The 25,324-nt window shown below is 46.7% G+C and overlaps 1 protein-coding gene and 1 pseudogene across 1 annotated transcript; both read left to right on the top strand.

Moving 5' to 3' along the window:
- Positions 1-8,416: 8,416 nt before the first annotated feature.
- LOC123408228 lies at positions 8,417-10,099 on the top strand (annotated as a pseudogene).
- Positions 10,100-10,715: 616 nt separating this feature from the next.
- LOC123409877 lies at positions 10,716-11,739 on the top strand. Its single transcript, XM_045102747.1, has one exon. The coding sequence runs from the start codon at positions 10,769-10,771 to the stop codon at positions 11,423-11,425; it is 657 nt and encodes a 218-aa protein (XP_044958682.1). The 5' UTR covers positions 10,716-10,768; the 3' UTR covers positions 11,426-11,739.
- Positions 11,740-25,324: the final 13,585 nt, after the last annotated feature.

Here is a 25,324-nt window from a genome sequence, read left to right as displayed (position 1 = left end):
GTGGAAGAGGTTTAGTCAGCGGGTCTGCTACATTCAGATCCGTGTGCACTTTGCATATATTTACGTCCTCTTCCTCGACGTAGTCGCGGATGAGGTTGAAGCGTCGTTTGATGTGTCTGGTCTTCTTGTGAAACCGTGGTTCCTTTGCTAAGGCAATGGCACCCGTGTTGTCACAGAACAGGGTTATTGGATCCAGTGCGCTTGGCACCACTCCAAGATCCGTCATGAACTGCTTCATCCAGACACCCTCTTTAGCCGCCTCCGAGGCAGCCATGTACTCCGCTTCACATGTAGAATCTGTTACGACGCTTTGCTTGGAACTGCACCAGCTTACTGCACCCCCATTAAGAATAAATACGTATCCGGTTTGCGACTTAGAGTCGTCCGGATCTGTGTCAAAGCTTGCATCGACGTAACCTTTTACGGCGAGCTCTTCGTCACCTCCATATACGAGAAACATCTCCTTAGTCCTTTTCAGGTACTTCAGGATATTCTTGACCGCTGTCCAGTGATCCACTCCTGGATTACTCTGGAACCTACCTGCCATACTTATGGCCAGGCTAACATCCGGTCTAGTGCACAACATCGCATACATGATAGAACCTATGGCTGAAGCATAGGGGACGGAGCGCATATGCTCTCTATCTTCATCAGTTGTGAGTCTTACTCAATCTCGTACCTTGTAAAACTGGCAAGAACCCTTTCTTGGACTGTTCCATTTTGAACCTCTTCAAAACTTTGTCAAGGTATGTGCTTTGTGAAAGTCCTATCAGGCGTTTTGATCTATCCCTATAGATCTTAATGCCTAGAATGTAAGCAGCTTCTCCTAGGTCCTTCATAGAGAAACTTTTATTCAAGTAACCTTTTATGCTCTCCAAAAACTCTACGTTGTTTCCAATCAGTAATATGTCATCCACATATAATATTAGAAACGCCACAGAGCTCCCACTCACTTTCTTGTAAATACAAGATTCTCCAACTACTTGTATAAACCCAAATGCTTTGATCACCTCATCAAAGCGTTTGTTCCAACTCCGAGATGCTTGCACCAGTCCATAAATGGATCGCTGGAGCTTGCACACCTTGTTAGCATTCTTAGGATCGACAAAACCTTCGGGTTGTATCATATACAACTCTTCCTTAAGGAAACCGTTAAGGAACGCTGTTTTGACATCCATCTGCCAGATTTCATAATCGAAAAATGCAGCTATTGCTAACATGATTCTGACGGACTTAAGCATCGCTACGGGTGAGAAAGTCTCATCGTAGTCAACTCCTGGAACTTGTGAAAAACCCTTTGCCACAAGTCGAGCTTTATAAATGGTCACATTGCCGTCAGCGTCCGTCTTCTTCTTAAAGATCCATTTGTTCTGAATAGCCTTGCGGCCCTCAGGTAGTATCTCCAAAGTCCACACTTTGTTCTCATACATGGATCCTATCTCGGACTTCATGGCTTCTAGCCATTTGTTGGAATCTGGGCCCACCATTGCTTCTTCATAATTTGCAGGTTCATTGTTGTCTAACAACATGATTGATAAGACGCGATTACCGTACCACTCTGGAGCAGCACGTGATCTCGTCGACTTGCGTGGTTCAACAGAAACTTGAACTGGAGTTTCATGATCATCATCTTTAACTTCCTCCTCAACCGGCGTCGCAACGACAGAGGTTTCCCCTTGCCCTGCGCCACCATCCAGAGGGATGAGAGGTTCGACAACCTCGTCAAGTTCTATCTTCCTCCCACTCAATTCTCTCGAGAGAAACTCCTTCTCGAGAAAAGCTCCGTTCTTAGCAACAAATACTTTGCCCTCGGATTTGAGATAGAAGGTGTACCCAACTGTCTCTTTTGGGTAACCTATGAAGACGCACTTTTCCGCTTTGGGTTCCAGCTTTTCAGGCTGAAGCTTTTTGACATAAGTATCACATCCCCAAACTTTAAGAAACGACAACTTTGGCCTTTTGCCATACCACAGTTCGTATGGTGTCGTCTCAACGGATTTTGATGGTGCCCTATTTAAAGTGAATGCAACTGTTTCTAATGCATAGCCCCAAAATGATAACGGCAAATCAGTAAGAGACATCATAGATCGCACCATCTCTAATAGAGTACGATTACGACGTTCGGACACACCATTACGCTGTGGTGTGCCAGGCGGTGTTAACTATGAAACAATTCCACATTGTCTTAAGTGAGCACCAAACTCGAAACTCAGATATTCACCCCCACGATCAGACCGCAGGAACTTGATCTTCTTGTTACGATGATTTTCCACTTCACTCTGAAATTGCTTGAACTTTTCAAATGTTTCAGACTTGTGCTTCATCAAGTAGACATAACCATATCTACTTAAATCGTCAGTGAAGGTGAGAAAATAACGATATCCGCCGCGTGCCTCTACGCTCATCGGACCACACACATCGGTATGTATGATTTCCAACAAGTCACTTGCACGCTCCATTGTTCTTGAGAACGGAGTCTTAGTCGTCTTGCCCATGAGGCATGGTTCGCACGTGTCAAGTGAATCAAAGTCAAGTGACTCCAAAAGTCCATCAGCATGGAGTTTCTTCATGCGCTTTACACCAATATGACCTAAGCGGCAGTGCCACAAAAATATGGCGCTATCATTGTTTACTCTAACTCTTTTGGTCTCAATGTTATGTACATGCGTATCGCTATCAAGATTCAATATGAACAATCCTCTCACATTCGGTGCATGACCATAAAAGATGTTACTCATAGAAATAGAACAACCATTATTCTCTGACTTAAAAGAGTAACCGTCTCGCAATAAACAAGATCCAGATATAATGTTCATGCTCAACGCAGGCACTAAATAACAATGATTTAAGTTCATCACTAATCCTGACGGTAACTGAAGTGACACTGTGCCGACGGCGATTGCATCAACCTTGGAACCATTTCCTACGCGCATCGTCACTTCATCTTTCGCCAGCCTTCGTCTATTCCGCAGTTCCTGTTTCGAGTTGCAAATATGAGCAACAGAACCGGTATCGAATACCCATGCACTACTACGAGAGCCGGTTAAGTACACATCAATAACATGTATATCAAATATACCTGATTTTTCTTTGCCCGCCTTCTTATCTTCCAGATACTTGGGGCAATTGCGCTTCCAGTGACCCATACCCTTGCAATAGTAACACTCCGTTTCAGGCTTAGGTCCAGCTTTGGGTTTCTTCGGCGGATTGGCAACAGGCTTGCCGCTCTTCTTCGAATTTCCCTTCTTGCCTTTGCCGTTTCTCTTGAAACTAGTGGTCTTATTCACCATCAACACTTGATGCTCTTTACGGAGTTCAGACTCTGCGACTTTCAGCATCGCAAACAACTCGCCGGGAGACTTGTTCATCCCTTGCATGTTGTAGTTCAACACAAAGCCTTTATAGCTTGGCGGCAGTGATTGAAGGATTCTGTTAGTGATAGCCTCTTGCGGGAGTTCAATCCCCAGCTCAGCTAGACGGTTTGAGTACCCAGACATTTTGAGCACATGTTCACTGACAGACGAGTTTTTCCTCCATCTTGCAAGCATAGAATTTATCGGAGGTCTCATACCTCTCGATCCGAGCGTTCTTCTGAAAGATAAATTTCAACTCCTGGAACATCTCAAATGCTCCATGACGCTCAAAGCGACGTTGAAGTCCCGGTTCTAAGCCATACAAGACTGCACATTGAACTATTGAGTAGTCCTCCTTACGTGCTAACCAAGCGTTCTTAACATCCTGATCAGCCGTAGCGGGTGGTTCATCTCCTAGCGCAGCATTAAGGACATAATCCTTCTTCCGAGCTTGTAAGATTAGCTTAAGATTACGAGCCCAGTCTACAAAGTTGCTTCCATCATCTTTCAACTTAGCTTTCTCTAGGAACGTATTAAAATTCAGGATGACTGTCGCGTGAGCCATGATCTACAGCACAAATATATTCAAAGTGGACTTAGACTATGTTCAAGATAATTAGAGTTTAACTTAATCAAATTATATGCTAAACTCCCACTCAAAAAGTACATCTCTCTAGTCATTTGAGTGGTTCATGATCCACTTACACTATCCCAAGTCCGATCATCACGTGAGTTGAGTATAGTTTCAGTGGTAAGCATCCCTATGCTAATCATATCATCTATATGATTCATGATCGACCTTTCGGTCTCATGTGTTCCGAGGCCATGTCTGCACATGCTAGGCTCGTCAAGCTTAACCCGAGTGTTCCGCTTGCGCAACTGTTTTGCACCCGTTGTATGTGAACGTTGAGTCTATCACACCCGATCATCACGTGGTGTCTCGAAACGACGAACTGTAGCAACGGTGCACAGTCGGGGAGAACACAATTTCGTCTTGAAATTTTAGTGAGAGATCACCTCATAATGCTACCGTCGTTCTAAGCAAAATAAGGTGCATAAAAGGATTAACATCACATGCAATTCATAAGTGACATGATATGGCCATCATCACGTGCTTCTTGATCTCCATCACCACAGCACCGGCACGATCTTCTTGTCACCGGCGCCACACCATGATCATCCATCAATGTGTTGCCATCGGGGTTGTCGTGCTACTCATGCTAATACTACTAAAGCTACATCCTAGCAAAATAGTAAACGCATCTGCAAGCACAAACGTTAGTATAAAGACAACCCTATGGCTCCTTCCGGTTGCCGTACCATCGACGTGCAAGTCGATATTTCTATTACAACATGATCATCTCATACATCCAATATATCACATCACATCGTTGGCCATACCACATCACAAGCATACCCTGCAAAAACAAGTTAGACGTCCTCTAATTTTGTTGTTGCATGTTGTACGTGGTGACCAAGGGTATCTAGTAGGATCGCATCTTACTTACGCAAACACCACAACGGAGATATATGAGTTGCTATTTAACCTCATCCAAGGACCTCCTCGGTCAAATCCGATTCAACTAAAGTTGGAGAAACCGACACTTGCCAGCAATCTTTGAGCAAAGGGGGTTACTCGTAACGATGAAACTAGTCTCTCGTAAGCGTACGAGTAATGTCGGTCCAAGCCGCTTCAATCCAACAATACCGCGGAATCAAGAAAAGACTAAGGAGGGCAGCAAAACGCACATCACCGCCCACAAAAACTTTTGTGTTCTACTCGAGAAGACATCTACGCATGAACCTAGCTCATCATGCCACTGTTGGGGAACGTCGCATGGGAAACAAAAAATTTCCTACGCGCACGAAGACCTATCATGGTGATGTCCATCTACGAGAGGGGATGAGTGATCTACGTACCCTCGTAGACCGTACAGCAGAAGCGTTAGAGAACGCGGTTGATGTAGTGGAACGTCCTCACGTCCCTCGATCCGCCCCGCGAACAATCCCGCGATCAATCCCACGATCTAGTACCGAACGGACGGCACCTCCGCGTTCAGCACACGTACAGCTCAACGATGATCTCGGCCTTCTTGATCCAGCAAGAGAGACGGAGAGGTAGAAGAGTTCTCCGGCAGCGTGACGGCGCTCCGGAGGTTGGTGATGACCTTGTCTCAGCAGGGCTCCGCCCGAGCTCCGCAGAAACGCGATCTAGAGGAAAAACCGTGGAGGTATGTGGTCGGGCTGCCGTGGAAAAGTCGTCTCAAATTAGCCCTAAAACCTCCGTATATATAGGTGGGAGGGAGGGGACCTTGCCTTGGGGCTCAAGGAGCCCCAAGGGGGTCGGCCGAGTCCAAGGGGGAGGACTCTCCCCCCCCCCCCCAAACCGAGTTGGACTTGGTTTGGTGGGAGGGAGTCCCCCTTCCTTCCCACCTCCTCCTTTTTTTTCTTTCTCTCTTGATTTTCTTCTCCTTGGCGCATAGAGCCTTTTGGGCTGTCCCACCAGCCCACTAAGGGCTGGTGTGTCACCCCCAAGGCCTATGGGCTTCCCCGGGGTGGGTTGCCCCCCCCCCCCCCCGGTGAACTCCCGGAACCCATTCGTCATTCCCGGTACATTCCCGGTAACTCCGAAAACCTTCCGGTAATCAAATGAGGTCATCCTATATATCAATCTTCGTTTCCGGACCATTCCGGAAACCCTCGTGACGTCCGTGATCTCATCCGGGACTCCGAACAACATTCGGTAACCAACCATATAACTCAAATACGCATAAAACAACGTCGAACCTTAAGTGTGCAGACCCTGCGGGTTCGAGAACTATGTAGACATGACCCGAGAGACTCCTCGGTCAATATCCAATAGCGGGACCTGGATGCCCATATTGGATCCTACATATTCTACGAAGATCTTATCGTTTGAACCTCAGTGCCAAGGATTCATATAATCCCGTATGTCATTCCCTTTGTCCTTCGGTATGTTACTTGCCCGAGATTTGATCGTCAGTATCCGTATACCTATTTCAATCTCGTTTACCGGCAAGTCTCTTTACTCGTTCCGTAATACAAGATCCCGCAACTTACACTAAGTTACATTGCTTGCAAGGCTTGTGTGTGATGTTGTATTACCGAGTGGGCCCCGAGATACCTCTCCGTCACACGGAGTGACAAATCCCATTCTTGATCCATACTAACTCAACTAACACCTTTGGAGATACCTGTAGAGCACCTTTATAGTCACCCAGTTACGTTGCGACGTTTGATACACACAAAGCATTCCTCCGGTGTCAGTGAGTTATATGATCTCATGGTCATAGGAATAAATACTTGACACGCAGAAAACAGTAGCAACAAAATGACACGATCAACATGCTACGTCTATTAGTTTGGGTCTAGTCCATCACGTGATTCTCCTAATGACGTGATCCAGTTATCAAGCAACAACACCTTGTTCATAATCAGAAGACACTGACCATCATCGATCAACTGGCTAGCCAACTAGAGGCATGATAGGGACGGTGTTTTGTCTATGTATCCACACATGTAAATGAGTCTTCATTCAATACAATTATAGCATGGACAATAAACAATTATCTTGATACAGGAATTATAATAATAACTATATTTATCATTGCCTCTAGGGCATAATTCCAACAGCACCAAAAGGAAGGCAGATGAGGCGGCCGCCGGCGAGGAGTGCGGTCGCAAAAGGAAGGTGGAGGCTACGGCGACCGACACTAATTTGGGGGAAGAAGTAGCTGCTTCACAGAAGCCGGCAGCGGACGCCGTCACAGCGGCGTCGGCGTCGGCGGCAACCAAAGGAGACGGGGCCGCTCCGGTGAGGAAGAAGACGCGGGTACCGCAGGAGGAGGTCGACTGGATCCTTGAGGACATAACGATAGTACGGCTGACCCAAGCTTTCCAACCTTTTTTTTCGGGCAAACAAGATGCCAGAAGAATGGAGCAGAGTATATTAGGATCAATCTTCATGAAGAAGGGGATGTTCAGACTTGTACTAATTACCGTGGGAATTAAGTTGATGAGTCATACATTCAAGCTATGAGAGAGAAAGAGAGTCATTGAGCACCAATTAAGAAGAATGAAAAGCATGTCCAAAAATAAGTTCGGTTTCATGCCTCGGAGGTCAGACATGGAAGCTATTTTTTGGTACGACAAATTATGGAGAGATGCAGGGAGCAAAAGAAGGACCTGCATATGGTTTTCATTGACTTGGAGAAGGCCTATGATAAGATACCACATAATGTCATGTGGTAGGCCTTGAAGAAACACGAAGTCCCGACAAAGTACCTTACCCTCATCAAGGGCATGTACGATAATATTGTGACAAGTGTTCGAACAAGTGATGACGACACTGATGGCTTCCCGATTAAAATAGGGCTGCAACAGCGGTCAACTTTGAGCCCTTGTCTTTTCCCTTGATGATAGATGAGGCCACAAGGGTTATACAAGGAGATATCCCATGGTGTATGCTCTTTGGTGACGATGTGATGCTAGTTGAAAGGGGGTTAACATGAAGTTAGAGCTATGGAGACAAACCTTGGAATTGAAAAGTTTTAGACTTAGCTGAACTAAAACCAAGTACACGAGGTGCGGTTTCAGTACTACTAGGCACGAGGAGTAGGATGAGGTTAGCCTTGATGGGCATGTGGTGCCTTAGAAGGACATCTTTTGATATGATGTCGAAGGATGGGATATCGATGAAGATGTGAACCATCGAATTAAAGACAGTTGGATGGCGCCAAGCTTCTAGCATTCTGTGTGACAATAGAGTGCCACAAAAGCTAAAATACAAGTTCTATAGGACGGCGATTGTACCCGCAATGTTGTATGGCACTGAGTGTTGTTTAACTAAAAAGCGACATATGCGACAATTAGATGTGACGGAGATGCGCATGTTGAGATGGATGTGTGGCCACACAAGAAAGGACCGAGTATGGAATGATGATATATGAGATAGAGTTGGGGTATCGCCGATTGATGAGAAGCTTGTCCAACATTGTCTAAGATAGTTTGAGCATATTCAGTACAGTCCTCCGGAAGCTCCAATGAATAGAAGACAACCAAATCATGTTGATAATGTGAAAAGAGGTTATGCTAGACCGAACTTGACATGAGAGGAGTCCGTAATGAGAGATATGAAGGACTAGAGTGTCACCAAAGAACTAGCCATTGCCGGGGTGCGTGGAAGGTTTTAGAAAAATGCTCTTACATTTCAAAAAAATGTTTGTGACATTTAAAAAAACGTTCATATATTTTAGAATATGTTAATGCAAGTGATAACACATGAAAAATGTTCATGACATTAAAAATATATTATAACACTAACAAATAAGTTTGCATGTTTAAAAAAATGTTTTGATATATTTTTAAAATAATCATGTTTTTTTTAAAATTTGTTCAACTTATATCTTAAAATATTTGATGTGCATTTGACAAATGTTCAAACAAGTATTTGAATAAGTGTTCAACATGGATAGAGAAAATGTTCAACTTTTATCTGAAAAAAGTCGAATCTCTATCTTCTGTCGAAAAATCCACCGTCGTCGTTTTTTGCAAAAAAGCCCTCCTAATTTATGATAATTAGTCCGCGGTCCTGTTTTTACTGAGATAACATTTCGTTTTTAACAAGAAAACCCCTATCCAATCCACATCGAGACCTGCCGTCGCACGCTGCCCCCTCCCCCCGGATCCCATCTCTCCACCGCCCTCCATATCCCGGCATCCTCCACCTCCGGCCATCCCTTGCGTAATTCACCTTCTCGTGTTGTTCCTCGCCCGTCCGCGACAGTCTGATGGCGGCACTCCGTGAAGTGGAGGCTGGACGGGGAGAAGACTGGCGGGGGCGGGTAGGGGGAGAAGAGGGGCGGGGACAGAGAGGAAGAGGGGGCGACATGGATGGAGGCGGAGGAGGAGACCGCGACATTATAGGAGGCCCTAGCGGCGGTAGAGGGCACCACGACGATACTGCAGGGCGAGATGGAGGAGGAGCGCCTCACGGCGACCAGAGAGGGAGAAGGTTGAGATCCAGATGGAGCACCGCCAGTTTCGCCTCTTTGGCGCTCAACGCCGCCGAGATCGACCACCTTCGCGCCCTCATCGACGACGGTGCGCCACCTCGTGCGCGTCCGCTACAGGCTCCACGCCTACCAGCAGGCGTGCCTCCACCTCGGCATCCCGCTTCCCGACAGTGATGAGGCCGAGTGGCATGGCCATGGGGACGACGAAGGTTTCCTCGAGGGCGAGGGCGAGGACAGGGAGTACTACGACGACGATGGTTAGGATGGCAGCGAGGAGGATGTGGTGGGCGCGGATCTGCAGCGCCGGATCTGCCTCCTCGAGCACGACCAGGATGGGGATGTAGTAGGTGAACCATCCCTGGAGGAAGATGATGACGCCCACCAGTATGTAGATGAGGAATTTCTGGAGTCGAGTGGGCAGGAAACACACGGATTTTGTGATGACGAGATGTTACATGAGGAGATTGTGGAAGAAAGGAGCCACCTCTGTAATGATGATGAGTTGTCAGAGTCGCCTATTACTGGATATGGCCTTGAAGAAGGGGGAAGTGACGCCGATGGTACTAGCAATAGCAACGACATGGTCTACATGATCAACAAGGTGATGGTGCTAGCAGTGGCAATGACATGGTCTACATGATTGCTCCACCCTCTATCTCTGAAACTCAGAAATCAAAGAAAGGTTGTTGGCATATCACTGTCACTGAATAAGATCTGCTAGAGATGAAGAGGACCAGAATGTTTTATTATTATTGAGGACATACATAATACATATAGATAAATTTGGATCATTTATAATTGAGAGATTTCTTGCCAAAAATATTAACTCTGTCCAGCAATGGGCAATGTCGAAGTAATAACATGAATTTGTTGAACAAAACCTTCGCTAACTGAATAGACTTACGAACAATTAACAATGTCAAATAGTTTCAAATCAACAAATGTGGTCATCGTCATTGAAGATGGTGGTTTTTTTTTTCCGTTGCAACGCACGGGCCCTTTTGCTAGTATGGAAAATGAAAGGTGTAAGTATATTTACTAACACAAACAAAGAAAAAAAATACAAAAATAAAAAACCCAAATAAAAACTCATGGGAAAAACAGAGAAAAGGAAAGGAGGAAATAAAATTGTGTGGAAATTTGCAAAAAACAGCCAAAACAGGCGGACTGGTTTAGAGAAGGTGGCCCAACAAGGTCGGGTCCGGCCTGCCGAGCAGTCAATTCGAAATGGGCTAGCTGCATCATCTCCGACTCCGACTCATACCCGGAGTCCCGGATCGGACCGGAGCAGCTCCGGCATGGGCCTTTTTATATCGATGCTTCCACCCCAAATCTCGGTGCGAAGGTGAGACGCTGCTGAGCAGATCCACAGATTCACAGATGGCCGGTGAGAAGGGCCCCTTCACCAAAATCACGGCGGCGGTCAGCGTTCAGGATGGCCAGTTTCTCAAGCCGTGCAGCGCCAAAAGGAAGGCAGATGAGGCGGCTGCCGGCGACGGCGATGAGTCTCACCTGAACCTGAAGGTGCGCAGTCCCAAAAGGAAGGCGGAGGCTGCGGCGACCGGCACTACTTTGGGGGAAGAAGAATTTGCTTCAGAGAAGCCGCGAGCGGCGGACGCCGTCGCAGCGGCCTCGGCGTCGGCGGCAACCAAAGGAGACGGGGCCGCTCCGGCGAGGAAGAAGACGCGGCTACCGCAGGAGGAGGTCGACCGGATCCTTGCGCGGGCGGTGGACACCAGTCACCCTCCTCGTTTCATCCAGGCCCTGAGGAGCAAAAATCCCAGCTTGCTGCCTTCGCCGGAGGAGGAGACGGACGCGTCCAAGGTGGCCTTGTACGCCACCGCCCGTATGTACTACGAATCTCGACAGAGTTTCGCCGAGTACCAGGCCTGGGTCCTTAGCCAGCTCCATGACAAGGGCTACGTCGAGGTGGACGACGAGGCCATCGCGGTCCGGGCCGAGCTCAGAGCATACAGCGAGCAAGCGCGGAAGGAGGCGTTGAGAGACCTCACCCGCTCCCATTCCGACCAAGACTGATTTATTAATCAAGTCTTTTGAGTTCCATAGCAAGGATGAATCCATGTTGTTTCTCCGGAGATTCGGAGTTGTAAGTGCACTTCGATCTGTCTGTCTATCTGTGGTGATGTGCTTATCTAGCATACGCTGATGAACACCTTGTATCCTCTGTAATTTGTGAGGAGAAGGATGATGGTCGCCTTGCTTAATAATTCACCAAGTTTTGTATCCCTGATGCGATTCTGTTCTTAGTTTCTTACCTTGCAGCAATCTGAGTGCTTGGCTCGACATGTTTCTGGCCCTTCTGTTTGTGACACTGTATTGTAAATTTGTAATCAAGGAAAAGAAATAGTGTGCTACACAAAATAGCGGAACCCCTGAAAAAAATACTGTATATGCTAGGAGCGTGCTATTAGCGAGATATTTTCTTCAGCAATCGTAATTCAGGACCTGCTGGTGCTTTGTGGTTGAAAATCTGTAGTTTTGTTTGACTGTATAATTTGTTTCTCCTGGGCATTGTGTTTGTCAGATTGACTCCAACACTTGTTACATTCTTGCTGAAAAAATGCTGGCTACTATAGCAGGATCATGAAAGTAGCTTGTTCTTCATGAAAAATACCCACAATATCGACTGTAATCAAATTCTGAACAGTGAATTGGCAACTTCAGCTGTGTCTTCTCCCACAACAACACCGATAAGAACCGCAATGACAACTGATGGGGATGTCCTGCATACTTGGAATCACAGCAACAACATCATAACAGTATGACTTGGAATCACCAAATCCCAACAATCATATTTAGCATAACAACAACAGATTATCACAACCACAACAGGTCACTGACGTCATGGCCTACAGCCCTACACGTTCACCACCAACAGTGTACATTGTATCTCAGTGACATCATAGCCAACAAGCTCACATGGCTCCTTGGATTCCATTCTTTGGGTGCCTGCAAGATAATATATATGAGACAAGCCTGGAAATCTCAACTCCAGCATATCACCCATGACTAGAGTGAAAAATGCAATAATTATGAACAACGGATGCAAGGCAGGAGGAAGCAGCTCGGGCGGACTCTGGGCGCCGCCGCGGCCGGCTCCCTCCCGCCTCCTCCCTTCCCTCTCCTCATGGACTCTACCAGAATTCCATCACTTGCATTATCGTATCCCGAGCTCCGACCACCCAAAGCAGCCATGGCCAAGTACCCGCAACAGCAAGAAGGCTCAAGGTACCCAACAGAAATAAGTCAATCAACACATAGACAAAAGAATACCTCGTGTTCAGGCAAGCGACGGGTATGCAGTCACTATTGTTTCTGACCACCCGCGAGCAATTGACATAGCTAGCCCATGTTACAAAAATAGGATCAAAAACGACGAAGCCGTCCGACTGCTGGAGGCCATGTAGATAGGGTCGCTCATCCCAGCGAGGAAGAGGGCAGCTACTGCTCTTGTCCAAGTTGTCATCCACGACCCAGAAGAAAGAAAGCTTGTAGTCCATCTCAGTGACAAAACACGTATAGTTAGGCAGCTTGAATCCATCACCATCATACAGGAAAATAAAGTACTAGAGCCTGATGCTGCATGAGCTGGCCTAATATTGATGTAATGTACTACTGTGCAAAAATAAATAGATTTGCATGGTGAAGAATATAACTATATAAGATGGAGAACGAAGTAGCTCAAAGAACCACCTGATGGGGAGAAATATAAGAAGTGAAAACAAAAAAAAAATGCTGGGGGCAAGATATGCCTGCAAAAAGTTTTACCTGGGAGCCTCTGCGTCTCCAATGTGACATTTGGTTGCCAGTAACAGTGCAAGGTATAACATATGGGTTTTTGAGGGCATACAAGAGGGATTTGGCCATGACAGGTTGAGGAATTTTCAGAAATAGGAAGTGGTTTCAACGGGTGATGGGGCAAGATATGTGAGATTGTGACTGTGAGGTAGGATAAAACCCGTAATCCAACCAAGTCACCGAGCAGGGTGTTAGATGTAATCCCGTAGGATTCATATGACTGGATCTTATGCCTAGTAATTAGACCACCTAAACAATATAAGAGAGAGAGATTGGTTCTTACCACCAATGGTTGAGGCCATTGGTGTGGCCGATGCGATGTCCCGTGCCTGCTCGACGCAGGCGTGATGCAGGCTCGGGGTAGAGGATCGTGGCGGGAAGCGGCGTCCCTCCGGGCGCCACCGGCACTGCCCTGGAACAGGGGCAGAGCTTGGTGATGGTCTTCCCGTCGTGCAGCGCTCCCCCAGATCGGTTAGGGTTTTAGGGATGTAGGGGGCAGCAGTAGTCCGTACGCGAATAGGATCTCACACGCAGGTGCCGGCTGCCCCCAACCCTTTTATGTGCGCTGGCGACAGGGGACCAAAACCACGTTGGTTAGGGTGCCCCCGATCAGGGCGCTTCTATTGTGACGAGGGCACGTTCGTTGGATCGTGGCCCTCTCTTTCTCGTTCCTTTCATGTTTATCCTTTGGCCTTTTTTTCTTTCTTTCTTTCTTTCTTTTCTCTACAGCCCGTTGGGCCTTAGATCAAATACCAACATTCTCCCCCTTGATCGTTAGGCTCATTAACATTTGTCCATTCTCCATAGGAATGATGTACCAGAGTAAGGTGTTACAATGACAAAATGTCATGCCATTGAACCGCCATACTCATAGCACTCATCCTATCTCGAAACGGAATACATATTACTTAATGGGGAGTGGTTATATTAGTGGTCCCATTATTCCAGAATCAAGAGGCTTCCAATAATCCCATGCCGGCTACATGCTCACGAAATATATTGGGTGGTAAGCCTTTAGTGAGCAGATCCGCAAGCATACGTGTCGTACTGATATGCTTAACATTAATGGTTTGATCATGGATTCTATGTTGAACAACACGATACTTTAGGTCAATGTGCCTGGCAGCAACACTTGACTTGTTGTTATTGGCATAGAAAACGGCGGGTTCATTATCGCAGTACAATGTGAGTGGTTTGGAAATGCTGTCAACCACCTTAAGTCCGGGAAGAAAATTCTTTAGCCATACAGCCTGCCCAGTGGCCTCAAAACATGCTATAAACTCTGTCTGCATCGTAGATGAGGCAACTATCGTTTGCTTGGAGCTTTTCCACGATATGGCTCCACCGGCGAGTGTGAATATATAACCTGACGTGGATTTCTTGCTATCCACACACCCGGCAAGATCAGAGTCTGAGTAACCAATAACTTCCAGGTTATCGGACTTCTTATATGTAAGCATGAAATCTTTAGTGCCTTGCATATAACGCAAGACTTTCTTTGCGGCCTTCCAGTGGTCCGGTCCTGGATTAGATTGAAATCTGCCAAGCATCCCGGTTACAAAAGCTAAGTGAGGGTGTGTACACACTTGAGCATACATGATGCTTCCGACAGCCGAAGCATAGGGAACCGACTTCATCTGATCAGCTTCATTTTGGTTCCTTGGACATTGGAATGTCCCAAACTTATCACCCTTGACTATGGGGGCAGGTGTAGAAGAGCACTTATGCATATTGTATTTCTTTAGTACTTTCTCAAGGTATGCCTTCTGTGATAGTCCTATTGTTCCGTTGGACCTATCTCGATGAATCTCAATGCCAAGGACATACGAGGCTTCACCGAGATCCTTCATGTCAAAATTCGAGGACAAAAATCTCTTGGTCTCTTGCAACATATCTTTATCACTGCAAGCCAACAGAATGTCATCCACATATAGGACTAAAATTGTGAACCTACTGCCTTTGAACTTAACGTATATGCAGTTGTCCACTTCATTTTCTTTAAAACCAAAAGTTCTAATAACCTTGTCGAACTTTAGGTACCACTGTCTTGAAGCCTGCTTCAAGCCATATATGGATTTCTTTAAACGACATGCCATATGTTCTTTTCCTTCCATGACAAAACCTTCAGGTTGAGTCATGTAGACTTCTTCTTTCAAGTCACCATTCAGAAATGCCGTCTTGACATCCATTTGATGCAGCTCTAAATCATAATGAGCTACAAGTGCCATGACTATTCTGAAGGAGTCCTTTGCCGAGACAGGTGAGAAGGTTTCGTTATAGTCGATCCCTTCTCTCTGTGTAAAACCCTTTGCTACAAGTCTCGCTTTGAACCTTTCAACGTTCCCTTTGGAGTCATATTTGGTTTTGTAGACCCATTTGCAGCCTACCCTTTTGGCTCCATCGGGAACTTCTGTTAAGTCCCAAACATCATTCGAGCTCATAGATTTCAATTCATCTTCCATGGCAACCATCCATTTGGACGCGTCTTCACTTTTAGTGGCTTCTTTATATGAGGTCGGATCTTGTGCCTTCCCGATGTCATTTTCATCCTCACACGTGAAAGTGACATAATCATTTGGGATGGCCTTTTTCTTATCTCGTTGCGATCTTCTCACGGGCTCATTAGTATGCGTGTTTCTTCTTGCCCGAGAAGGTTGAGGATCAACATTTGGTTGGGAGTCCTCGTCCTGAGGAGGATCTTCATTGTGCTGAGGCTCCTCGCCAGATTGAGGATCCACTTCAGGTTCGGGATCACCAGCCGGTGTCTCGTGCGTGATAGTCATAGGGATAAAGCTCTCTCGGATAGTCGGGGATGGGACATACACCCGCTTCTCCTCAAGATCAATTGCCCTAACCTGAGTGACTTCATTATCCTCAATAAATACCGCTTGCCTGGTTTCCACAAACTTAGTGGTGTGACCTGGGCAATAAAAACGATATCCTTTTCCTCTATGAGGGTACCCAATGAAAAAACAACTAATTGTCTTTGGGTCCAACTTCTTAATTTCTGGATTGAATACTTTAGCTTCAGCTGGGCAGCCCCACACACGCAAGTAATTCATGCTCGGTTTCTTTCCCGTCCACATCTCATAAGGTGTGCTCGGTGCTGACTTAGTTGGAGCAAGATTCAGGATGTGTGCAGCTGTTTTCAATGCCTCCATCCAAAGGTTTACTGGTCAGCTTGCATGACTAAGCATGCTTCGTACCATATCCATCAAGGTGCGGTTGCGACGCTCAGCTACACCATTTTGCTGAGGTTCACCGGGCATTGAATATTGGGCAATAATTCCATTTTCAGCAAGATGTTTAGCAAACGGTCCTGGAATTTGCCCATAAGGAGCATGCCTGCCATAATATTCTCCCCCGCGATCAGATCGTACTACCTTGATCTTTAGATCGAGTTGGTTTTCAACCTCTGCCTTTTAAATCTTAAATTTGTCCAAAGCTTCGGACCGATCACGTATGGGGTAAATATAGCCATAGCGAGAGAAATCATCCGTAAAGGTAATGAAAGAATCAAAACCATCCATAGATTTTACGTTAAAAGGTCCACATATATCAGTATGAATAAGTTCAAGGACCCTTGTGGCTCTTACTGCTCCTTTCTTAATTGTTTTTACATACTTTCCCTTAATGCAGTCAATGCAATTGCCCGCGTCAGAGAAATCTAGTGGAGGAAGTATTTCTACTTTAATCAATCGTTCCATTCTCCCCCTCGAAATGTGGCCTAAGCGACGGTGCCACAATTTCGAAGAAGGGTTGGTACTTCTCCCATTTTTTTCATGATTGCATACATTCATATTCAGCTCACAGAGATTCACACATATAGGATATTCGAAAAGATTCAACATATAAAGTTTGCCTCGTCGAACGGCGAGACCAACATCCTTATTACAATATTTTAAGAAACATTGTTTCTTCCCGAAAGAACAATGAAAACCATAATCATCTAAACATGAAACTGAAATCAAATTCCTACTTAATGTAGGTACATAAAGTACGTCCTGGAGCTGAAGTAGGAAACCAGTGTGCAACTTCAAGGTGAGGGAGCCCACAGCTTCAACTTCAGCCTCCTTTCCATTTGCGACATTAAGTATTCTTGAACCCCTTCTTAGGGTATGGCTTGTATGGAATCCCTGCAAGGAATTAGCGACATGCACAGTCGCTCCTGAGTCAATCCACCATGTAGATTCAGAAAAATCAACATATAGAGATTCATCTACGAGAGTGATCTCATCTTTACCGTTTTTATTCAGCCACTTGAGGAAACCAGGACAGTCTGCCTTGACATGACCAGGCTCTTTGCAAAAGTTGCAAATCATTTCTCCAGCGGCATTTTTGAGATTGAGTGGAGCAGCCGCTGGAGGAGCGAGACGTGAACAGCTTGCCTCATTGCATTGCTTAGGCTTTGGAGGAGTCTTTTTGAAAAACTGCTTTTTGTTGGGCACATTATTGCCAGGATCATTGTTCTCCTGCTTCCTTTTTCCAGAGTTAACATGGAAAACTTGATCCTTTTGTTCACTTTTCATTCTCTCTTCCTCCTGAACACAATGTGCAATGAGCTCAGGTAGTTTCCATTTAGTTTCAAGAGAGTTGTAATTTATCTTAAATGGATTGAACTGTGAGGGTAGTGACCTAAAAACAAGGAGCACAAGAAGATCTTCGTTCAAGTCACACTTCATGGTTTTAAGCTTTGCCGCGGCATTGCTCATACTTAATATGTGTTCCCTCACACTTCCTTGCCCATCATATTTTGCAAGCAGCTTGTGTAAAAGCTCATCAGCATACACTTTCTCTGAGCCCTTAAATTGTTCTTCCACCGATTTCAAATATTCGGTGGCATTTTCTTTAGTGGGAATAGCCCCTTTAATCTCAGTTGAGATGGAGAAGTTCATAATTAGGAGTGCCATTCTGTTCGACCTCTCCCACTGCTCAACTTTAGTGTCATAGGCTTTCTTAAGCTCAGCATACCCAGTGGCACCCTTTGGAGGTTCCTCTGGTTTACTTTCTCTAAGCGCGAGGTCAACCTCATGCCAACCTAAGTGCAATAGCAACGAGTCCTTCCATGTTTGGAAGTTGTTTCCTGTTAGTGGCTCGTGGCTCGATGTTTTCGAAACCACGAGGACCGGAAGCTGTCATAATTTCAAAATATCATAAGTAAAGGGAAAGAACATCATAACTAAATTAAATTGCAGAAAAATTAACCTACGTTGGTTGATCAATTTTCATGCAAAAATTTAATTCCAAAATATATCACCGTTGGGCAGAAAATAATAAGGAATTAACATAAAATAAAATATATATGAATCAGAATTGTAAAACAACGTTGGTTGTATTACAAAAAGAAAACATCACATTAATATGCCATAAAGGACATAGACATTATTTTCATAAAAAAATTCCAAATAAAATTTCTCGTTGGTTCCATTTTATTCAGAAAGCTTAAACATAATTTGTCAACATTATTCTTCTGTTAATTTTCTATTTACAACAGTGCAAAAAACATTTTTAGAACAACTTTAGAAAATGCACTGAGTAAAACAGAAAATGCGCAGAATCTTATTGTGGCCTAAAACAACTCGGGCCGAAGCCTATGCGCGCAACCGGCTCGTTAGGCGGCCGAAGGCCTGTCTGGCCGCCGAAGCCCATGCGCGCTACCGGCCCGTTGAGCGGCCGAAGGCCTGTCTGGGCACCGCTCTGCCAGGACCGTCCGATCGAGCGAGCAGCTCGGAACGATCCCAGCAGAGGGAAAGCCGGGACAGGGGTGGAACCCTAGCCCCATTCCCCATTCCCTCGCGTCGCGCAGCATGCGGCAGTGACGGCGGGTTCAGCACCGCAGCAGCAGCCTTTGCGGCTCGCAGCCTCGCTCGCCGGAGCTGCGCACGGTGTGGCGCCGCGGCAGCTGCGCTCGCTGGAGCAGCGTGCAGGGGACTTCGTCCCGCGCGCTCCTCCGTCGAGCGTGGCTCCGGTGGTTCATCTAATCGGCGACGGCGACGTGCAAGGCGCAGAGCCATGCGATGCAGCCGCCCCGCGCATCCTCCCGCACGCCGTCCCGGAGGACAGCGGCGTTTCGGCCATGGATGCACGCACGGCGACGGCCGCGCGGATCCGAAAGCCGACGTTAATAGGTGAGACAAAAACTTTGCCTCTGATTTGGGATTTTGGCATGATTTCTTTGAAACATTTGACTCCCCTCCTTCTATTTTCTTAGTCATGATCCGAAAACAGTGCCTAGAGATCAAAACGTAGCGCGGAAACGTGACATAAACACATCAACAGAACATGGTTTAATCATTCTTGGGAAAACTAGCACAGTCCCGTGGCATTACAACACCAATAATCATGAACCAGATCGATCTTAGGGATCTAATCTAGGCTTAAACGGCTCAAGATACCATTGTTAGATGTAATCCCGTAGGATTCATATGACTGGATCTTATGCCTAGTAATTAGACCACCTAAACAATATAAGAGAGAGAGAGATTGGTTCTTACCACCAATGGTTGAGGCCATTGGTGTGGCCGATGCGATGTCCCGTGCCTGCTCGATGCAGGCGTGATGCAGGCTCGGGGTAGAGGATCGTGGCGGGAAGCGGCGTCCCTCCGGGCGCCACCGGCACTGCCCTGGAACAGGGGCAGAGCTTGGTGATGGTCTTCCCGTCGTGCAGCGCTCCCCCAGATCGGTTAGGGTTTTAGGGATGTAGGGGGTAGCAGTAGTCCGTACGCGAATAGGATCTCACACGCAGGTGCCGGCTGCCCCCAACCCTTTTATGTGCGCTGGCGACAGGGGACCAAAACCACGTTGGTTAGGGTGCCCCCGATCAGGGCGCTTCTGTTGTGACGAGGGCACGTTCGTTGGATCGTGGCCCTCTCTTTCTCGTTTCTTTCATGTTTATCCTTTGGCCTTTTTTTCTTTCTTTCTTTCTTTTCTCTACAGCCCGTTGGGCCTTAGATCAAATACCAACACAGGGCACACCCTTATGATTTTCAATTGACACTAAAGACTCCTCTCTTACCAGAGTTGGTAATGGAAGCTTTCTTCTAATCCTCGTCCCATCCTCTCCAGGCCCCACTGCCAGTGGTCATATATCAATGTTGGATCTAACTTTTATCTCTCAAGTTAATTACCATTTTACGTACTAAACAAACAACCAAATCTTATTCGCGTCTTTGGTATTTGCAGGTTCGCGTGTAAAAATCATTGCAGGTACTACTCCAATCCAAACTTTTACTTATACTAAAAAAAGATGAGAATGAAGTATATATCTGGTGCACATAAAGTAATTAGTTAGCTATTCCCTCTCTTACATTCTCTCATTCCCATTACAATCGCTAAAGCGGTAACTTCTGACCCTAAGGAATATCCTGATTTCCATGTATTCAGTTACATCGTCTTCGGCGGCATTTGTTGTTCTTCTGTTTGTTAGAGTTGTGTCGAATATTATTGTATAAGGTAGGTTACAGTTGGATTCTGAGTAGTATTGTGTTTACACAGGATTTGGAGTCGTGTCCTGATAGGACACTTGTATCCTAGGCCTCTCATATATAGCGGGGGTAGACACACGATGTAACCTATGCCAACATAATAGCACGGATGTGCGGAGGAGCCGGCGACGTGTGCCGGCGCCCGGGCGACCGAGGTGCGGTATTGTGACGGTGTCACGGGGAGGAGCGCCCGTAGTCAGGCCCCGGAGATGTAGCCATACCGGTGAACCTCGTTAACAAATCTCGATGTCGGGCTTGTGTGATTGCTTGGTCCTCGAGTGATCAACGAAGTGCCTTGGATTAATTCTAACAAGTGGTATCAGAGCAAGGTTCGATTTGAGGTTGTGGTTGTTGATCTAGAGGTGATGATGCCGAAGGCTGCGAAAGAAATTAGTTCGATCCATGGTGTGTCAGGCGATAGGGAGCGATCTCGTGATAGTCAACGGGAAAGCCAAGACGATCGATGGAATTTTCTGAAGCAGCAAAGGTCGGCGAGTAGAAGAAGCAATCGGAGCGGGCAAGGTCATCGGCTTGTGCGCGTACGCTGGAGGTAGATCGCTGCGGATCAGATCAGCTCAGGGCATGCGGCGGCTTGCAGCAGCTGAAGATCGGAAGAAGCAATGGAAGTGTTCGGCGGGTACGACGGCAGCGGATCGGATCAAGACGATCTGTCGTAACTCGTTGGCGGTTGCAAACCGTGCCACACATGGACCAAGAGGCGTCGTTCGCAGGCGGCACTCGATCGGGCGCAGGACGCAAGCGGTACCAGAAAGACTCGCGTACGGGCAGCAAGCACGTTTGGCCCAGGCGGCGGGGGGTGGGGGGGCTAGAGAGGATCGGCTGGTGTGGCCCAAGGCATGGGATGGCTGTTGAGTTGTTACGTGCTATGGTGTGCAAGCCGAGGTTTAGACATGTGAGATTTGTTTGGAAATAAAAAAGGACCAAGTCCTCACGAGCGACGCGGACAAAGGCAGCAAATCAACTGGCGGAAAGATGATTCATCATGGCAAAACCCATCAGATGACCCTTCGGTAGCAATTAAAAAAGACATCAGATGTTGTGTGTGGAAGTCGCAGTACCTGGAGCATGGCTTGGATTAAATTTGTCCTTTTTTTTAGTTGGTACACTTCGACACATGCTCGGGTAGTATTGCAGCATGGTTATTTTTCATGGGTTGACCGTTATGGTGGACAAAATGAAAATTCCGTTGGAAGTCAAGCAAGTTAAGATGAAAGTTTCATGTGATGAATGAGAGTTCGCCGGAGATGCTTTGGGAAGCCTGAAGTGCCTCGTGTCAGGATCATGTATACACAAGGCGTCAAGCAATGCACGGAGGTATGCGGGCGGAAACGACGCAGGGTGGAGCATGATTGCAGTCCGATAATTTTGGCTGGGTCGGATGGGATTGTCTGACGGATCGACGAGGATGTCGGTCAAAGCAGAAGATGGCGGTGATTTCAGCGACGACGACATAGGAGCGTGATGCTGATGGTGGCCAACTTTTGGGAGGTGGAAACACGTGGTGCAAGCATGAGGGCTTGTGCGGCTTCGACAGACTATGGCGCGGGGTTGATTCAAGGTTGTGTACACATGAGAGCTTGAAGTCGACAGGGTGTGGGGTAGCACGGCCAGCTACATGGAGTCATGTTGAAGGTGGAGCTGGAGTCTAGCGGAAGACTTCACTCCATGCTGATGGAGGGGCTATGGCGTAAGAATTCGGAGAATCGTAGCCTATTTCAGTGGGATAGCGAGAGACACGTGGATTGGACTGGGGTACTAGTGGTCTGATGGAGACGTGATACTCTACATTGGTTGGTAATGATCGATGGTTCTCTGTAGTAGGGGGTTTGAGTGGTGTGGGTCTGCAGCTGTAACAACCAAGATGCGATCCTTTCCGATTTGGGGATCGAGGCCCTGAATTGGAAAGGAGCACATCTAGGCGTCTCGCAAACAGGTAACACATCACATACATAATAATAAAGATAGACAATCAGGGGTTCAATTGCCTTCTCATAAATATCAGAGTACATCACACATACAACCAAAGTAGTTCCGCTACGGACTACAAAACAAAGAAAAGGCTATGCTACCCTGCCTGCTGGCCCACGATCACGACCACACCTCAATCTTCTGGATAGTTCATGTGCAGGAGGTCTGTCTCCTCATCATACTGCCACGCCAGCTGCGTGCCGTCGGGATCATCTGTCTCTGGGGTACCTGAACCTGTTGGTATTGTGGAGGAATCCGTGAGCCACGGGGACTCAGCAATCTAAGACCTTGGTGCCAGAACTAGTCAAATTATTAGGTTGGATAGCATAGAGTGTTTAAGGTTGCATCATCCTAAGCTTGATATGGTAGCTAACTTATGTAGAACATTTATGAAGGTGGACTATATACTAACGGTCGAGAATACTTGATCACTAAGTGATCCTGAACACCTACCTACGTCATTCATAACCCCACCGTGTTCCCGATCGAAGAGAGATCTTCGAGGGGACAGTCACGGTTACGCACACAGTTGGCAATTTTATTAGCTTATGTTTAAGTTATCTATTACCGGATGTTAACAAGATATTCCAAGTTGCCACATAACCGCGGGCATGGCTTTCCGAAAGATTAAACCCTGCAGGGGTGCTCCAACTAGTCCATCACAAACGTACACGGGCCGCAAAGTAATCCTCTATCACGAATCTTGTGATCTCGTCGGATTCCTTAGAGGAAAACCTCAACTCTGGGGAGAACCAAAGCTTCACTGGGATTCCTATACGCAAGATATATCGCTAAGGTAAGACAAGACTAGCAGGACCTCCCGACGTGTCGACGACCCTGATAAGTGTTGGAAATATGCCCTAGAGGCAATAATAAATTAGTTATTATTATATTTCTTAGTTCATGATAATCGTTTATTATCCATGCTATAATTGTATTGATTGGAAACACAATACTTGTGTGGATACATAGACAAAACACTGTCCCTAGTAAGCCTCTAGTTGACTAGCTCGTTGATCAAAGATGGTCAAGGTTTCCTGGCCATAGGCAAGTGTTGTCACTTGATAACGGGATCACATCATTAGGAGAATCATGTGATGGACTAGACCCAAACAAATAGACGTAGCATGTTGATCGTGTCATTTGGTTGCTACTGTTTTCTGCGTGTCAAGTATTTGTTCCTATGACCATGAGATCATATAACTCACGGACACCGGAGGAATGCTTTGTGTGTATCAAACGTCGCAACGTAACTGGGTGACTATAAATATGCTCTACAGGTATCTCCGAAGGTGTTCGTTGAGTTAGTATGGATCGAGACTGGGATTTGTCACTCCGTGTGACGGAGAGGTATCTTGGGGCCCACTCGGTAATACAACATCACACACAAGCCTTGCAAGCAATGTGACTTAGTGTAAGTTGCGGGATCTTGTATTACGGAACGAGTAAAGAGACTTGCCGGTAAACGAGATTGAAATAGGTATGCGGATACTAACGATCGAATCTCGGGCAAGTAACATACCGAAGGACAAAGGGAATGACATACGGGATTATATGAATCCTTGGCACTGAGGTTCAAACGATAAGATCTTCATAGAATATGTAGGATCCAATATGGGCATCCAGGTCCCGCTATTGGATATTGACCGAGGAGTCTCTCGGGTCATGTCTACATAGTTCTCGAACCCGCAGGGTCTGCACACTTAAGGTTCGACGTTGTTTTATGCGTATTTGAGTTATATGGTTGGTTACCGAATGTTGTTCGGAGTCCCGGATGAGATCACGGACGTCACGAGGGTTTCCGGAATGGTCCGGAAACGAAGATTGATATATACGATGACCTCATTTGGTTACCGGAAGGTTTTCGTGCATTACCGAAAAAGTTTCGGGCTCATCGGTAGTGTACCGGGAGTGCCGGGAGGGGTGCCGGGGACCATCGGGAGGGGTGTCACGCCCCAAGGGGTCTCATGGGCTATGGGAAGAGATAAACCAGCCCTTAGTGGGCTGGAATAATTCCCACTAAGGCCCATAAGGTTTGAGAAGGAAAAAACACAAGGTGGAAAGAGTTTCCAAGTGGGAAGGTGGAATCCTACTCCAAGTAGGATTGGAGTAGGACTCCTCCACCTCCAATTTCGCCAAACCTTTAGGTTTTGAGGCTGCCTCCTCCCCTCCCTCCCACCTATATATACGGAGGTTTTAGGGCTGATTTGAGACGACTTTTCCACGGCAGCCCGACAACATACCTCCACGGTTTTTTCCTCTAGATCGCGTTTCTGCAGAGCTCGGGCGGAGCCCTGCTGAGACAAGGTCATCACCAACCTCCGGAGCGCCGTCACGCTGCCGGAGAACTCTTCTACCTCTCCGTCTCTCTTGCTGGATCAAGAAGGCCGAGATCATCGTCGAGCTGTACGTGTGCTGAACGCGGAGGTGCCGTCCGTTCGGTACTAGATCGTGGGACTGATCGCGGGATTGTTCGCGGGGCGGATCGAGGGACGTGAGGACGTTCCACTACATCAACCGCGTTCACTAACGCTTCTGCTGTACGATCTACAAGGGTACGTAGATCACTCATCCCCTCTTGTAGATGGACATCACCATGATAGGTCTTCGTGCGCGTAGGAAAAATTTTGTTTCCCATGCGACG

This window comes from Hordeum vulgare, chromosome 7H (genome assembly GCF_904849725.1).
Source record: "Hordeum vulgare subsp. vulgare chromosome 7H, MorexV3_pseudomolecules_assembly, whole genome shotgun sequence".
Classification (NCBI taxonomy): Eukaryota; Viridiplantae; Streptophyta; class Magnoliopsida; order Poales; family Poaceae; genus Hordeum; species Hordeum vulgare.
This window is presented reverse-complemented; position numbering and strand designations above follow the sequence as displayed.

Coding starts and splice junctions, on each gene's coding strand:
- LOC123409877 (XM_045102747.1), top strand. CDS start 10,769: ATGGCCGGTGAGAAGGGCCCCTTCACCAAAATCACGGCGGCGGTCAGC.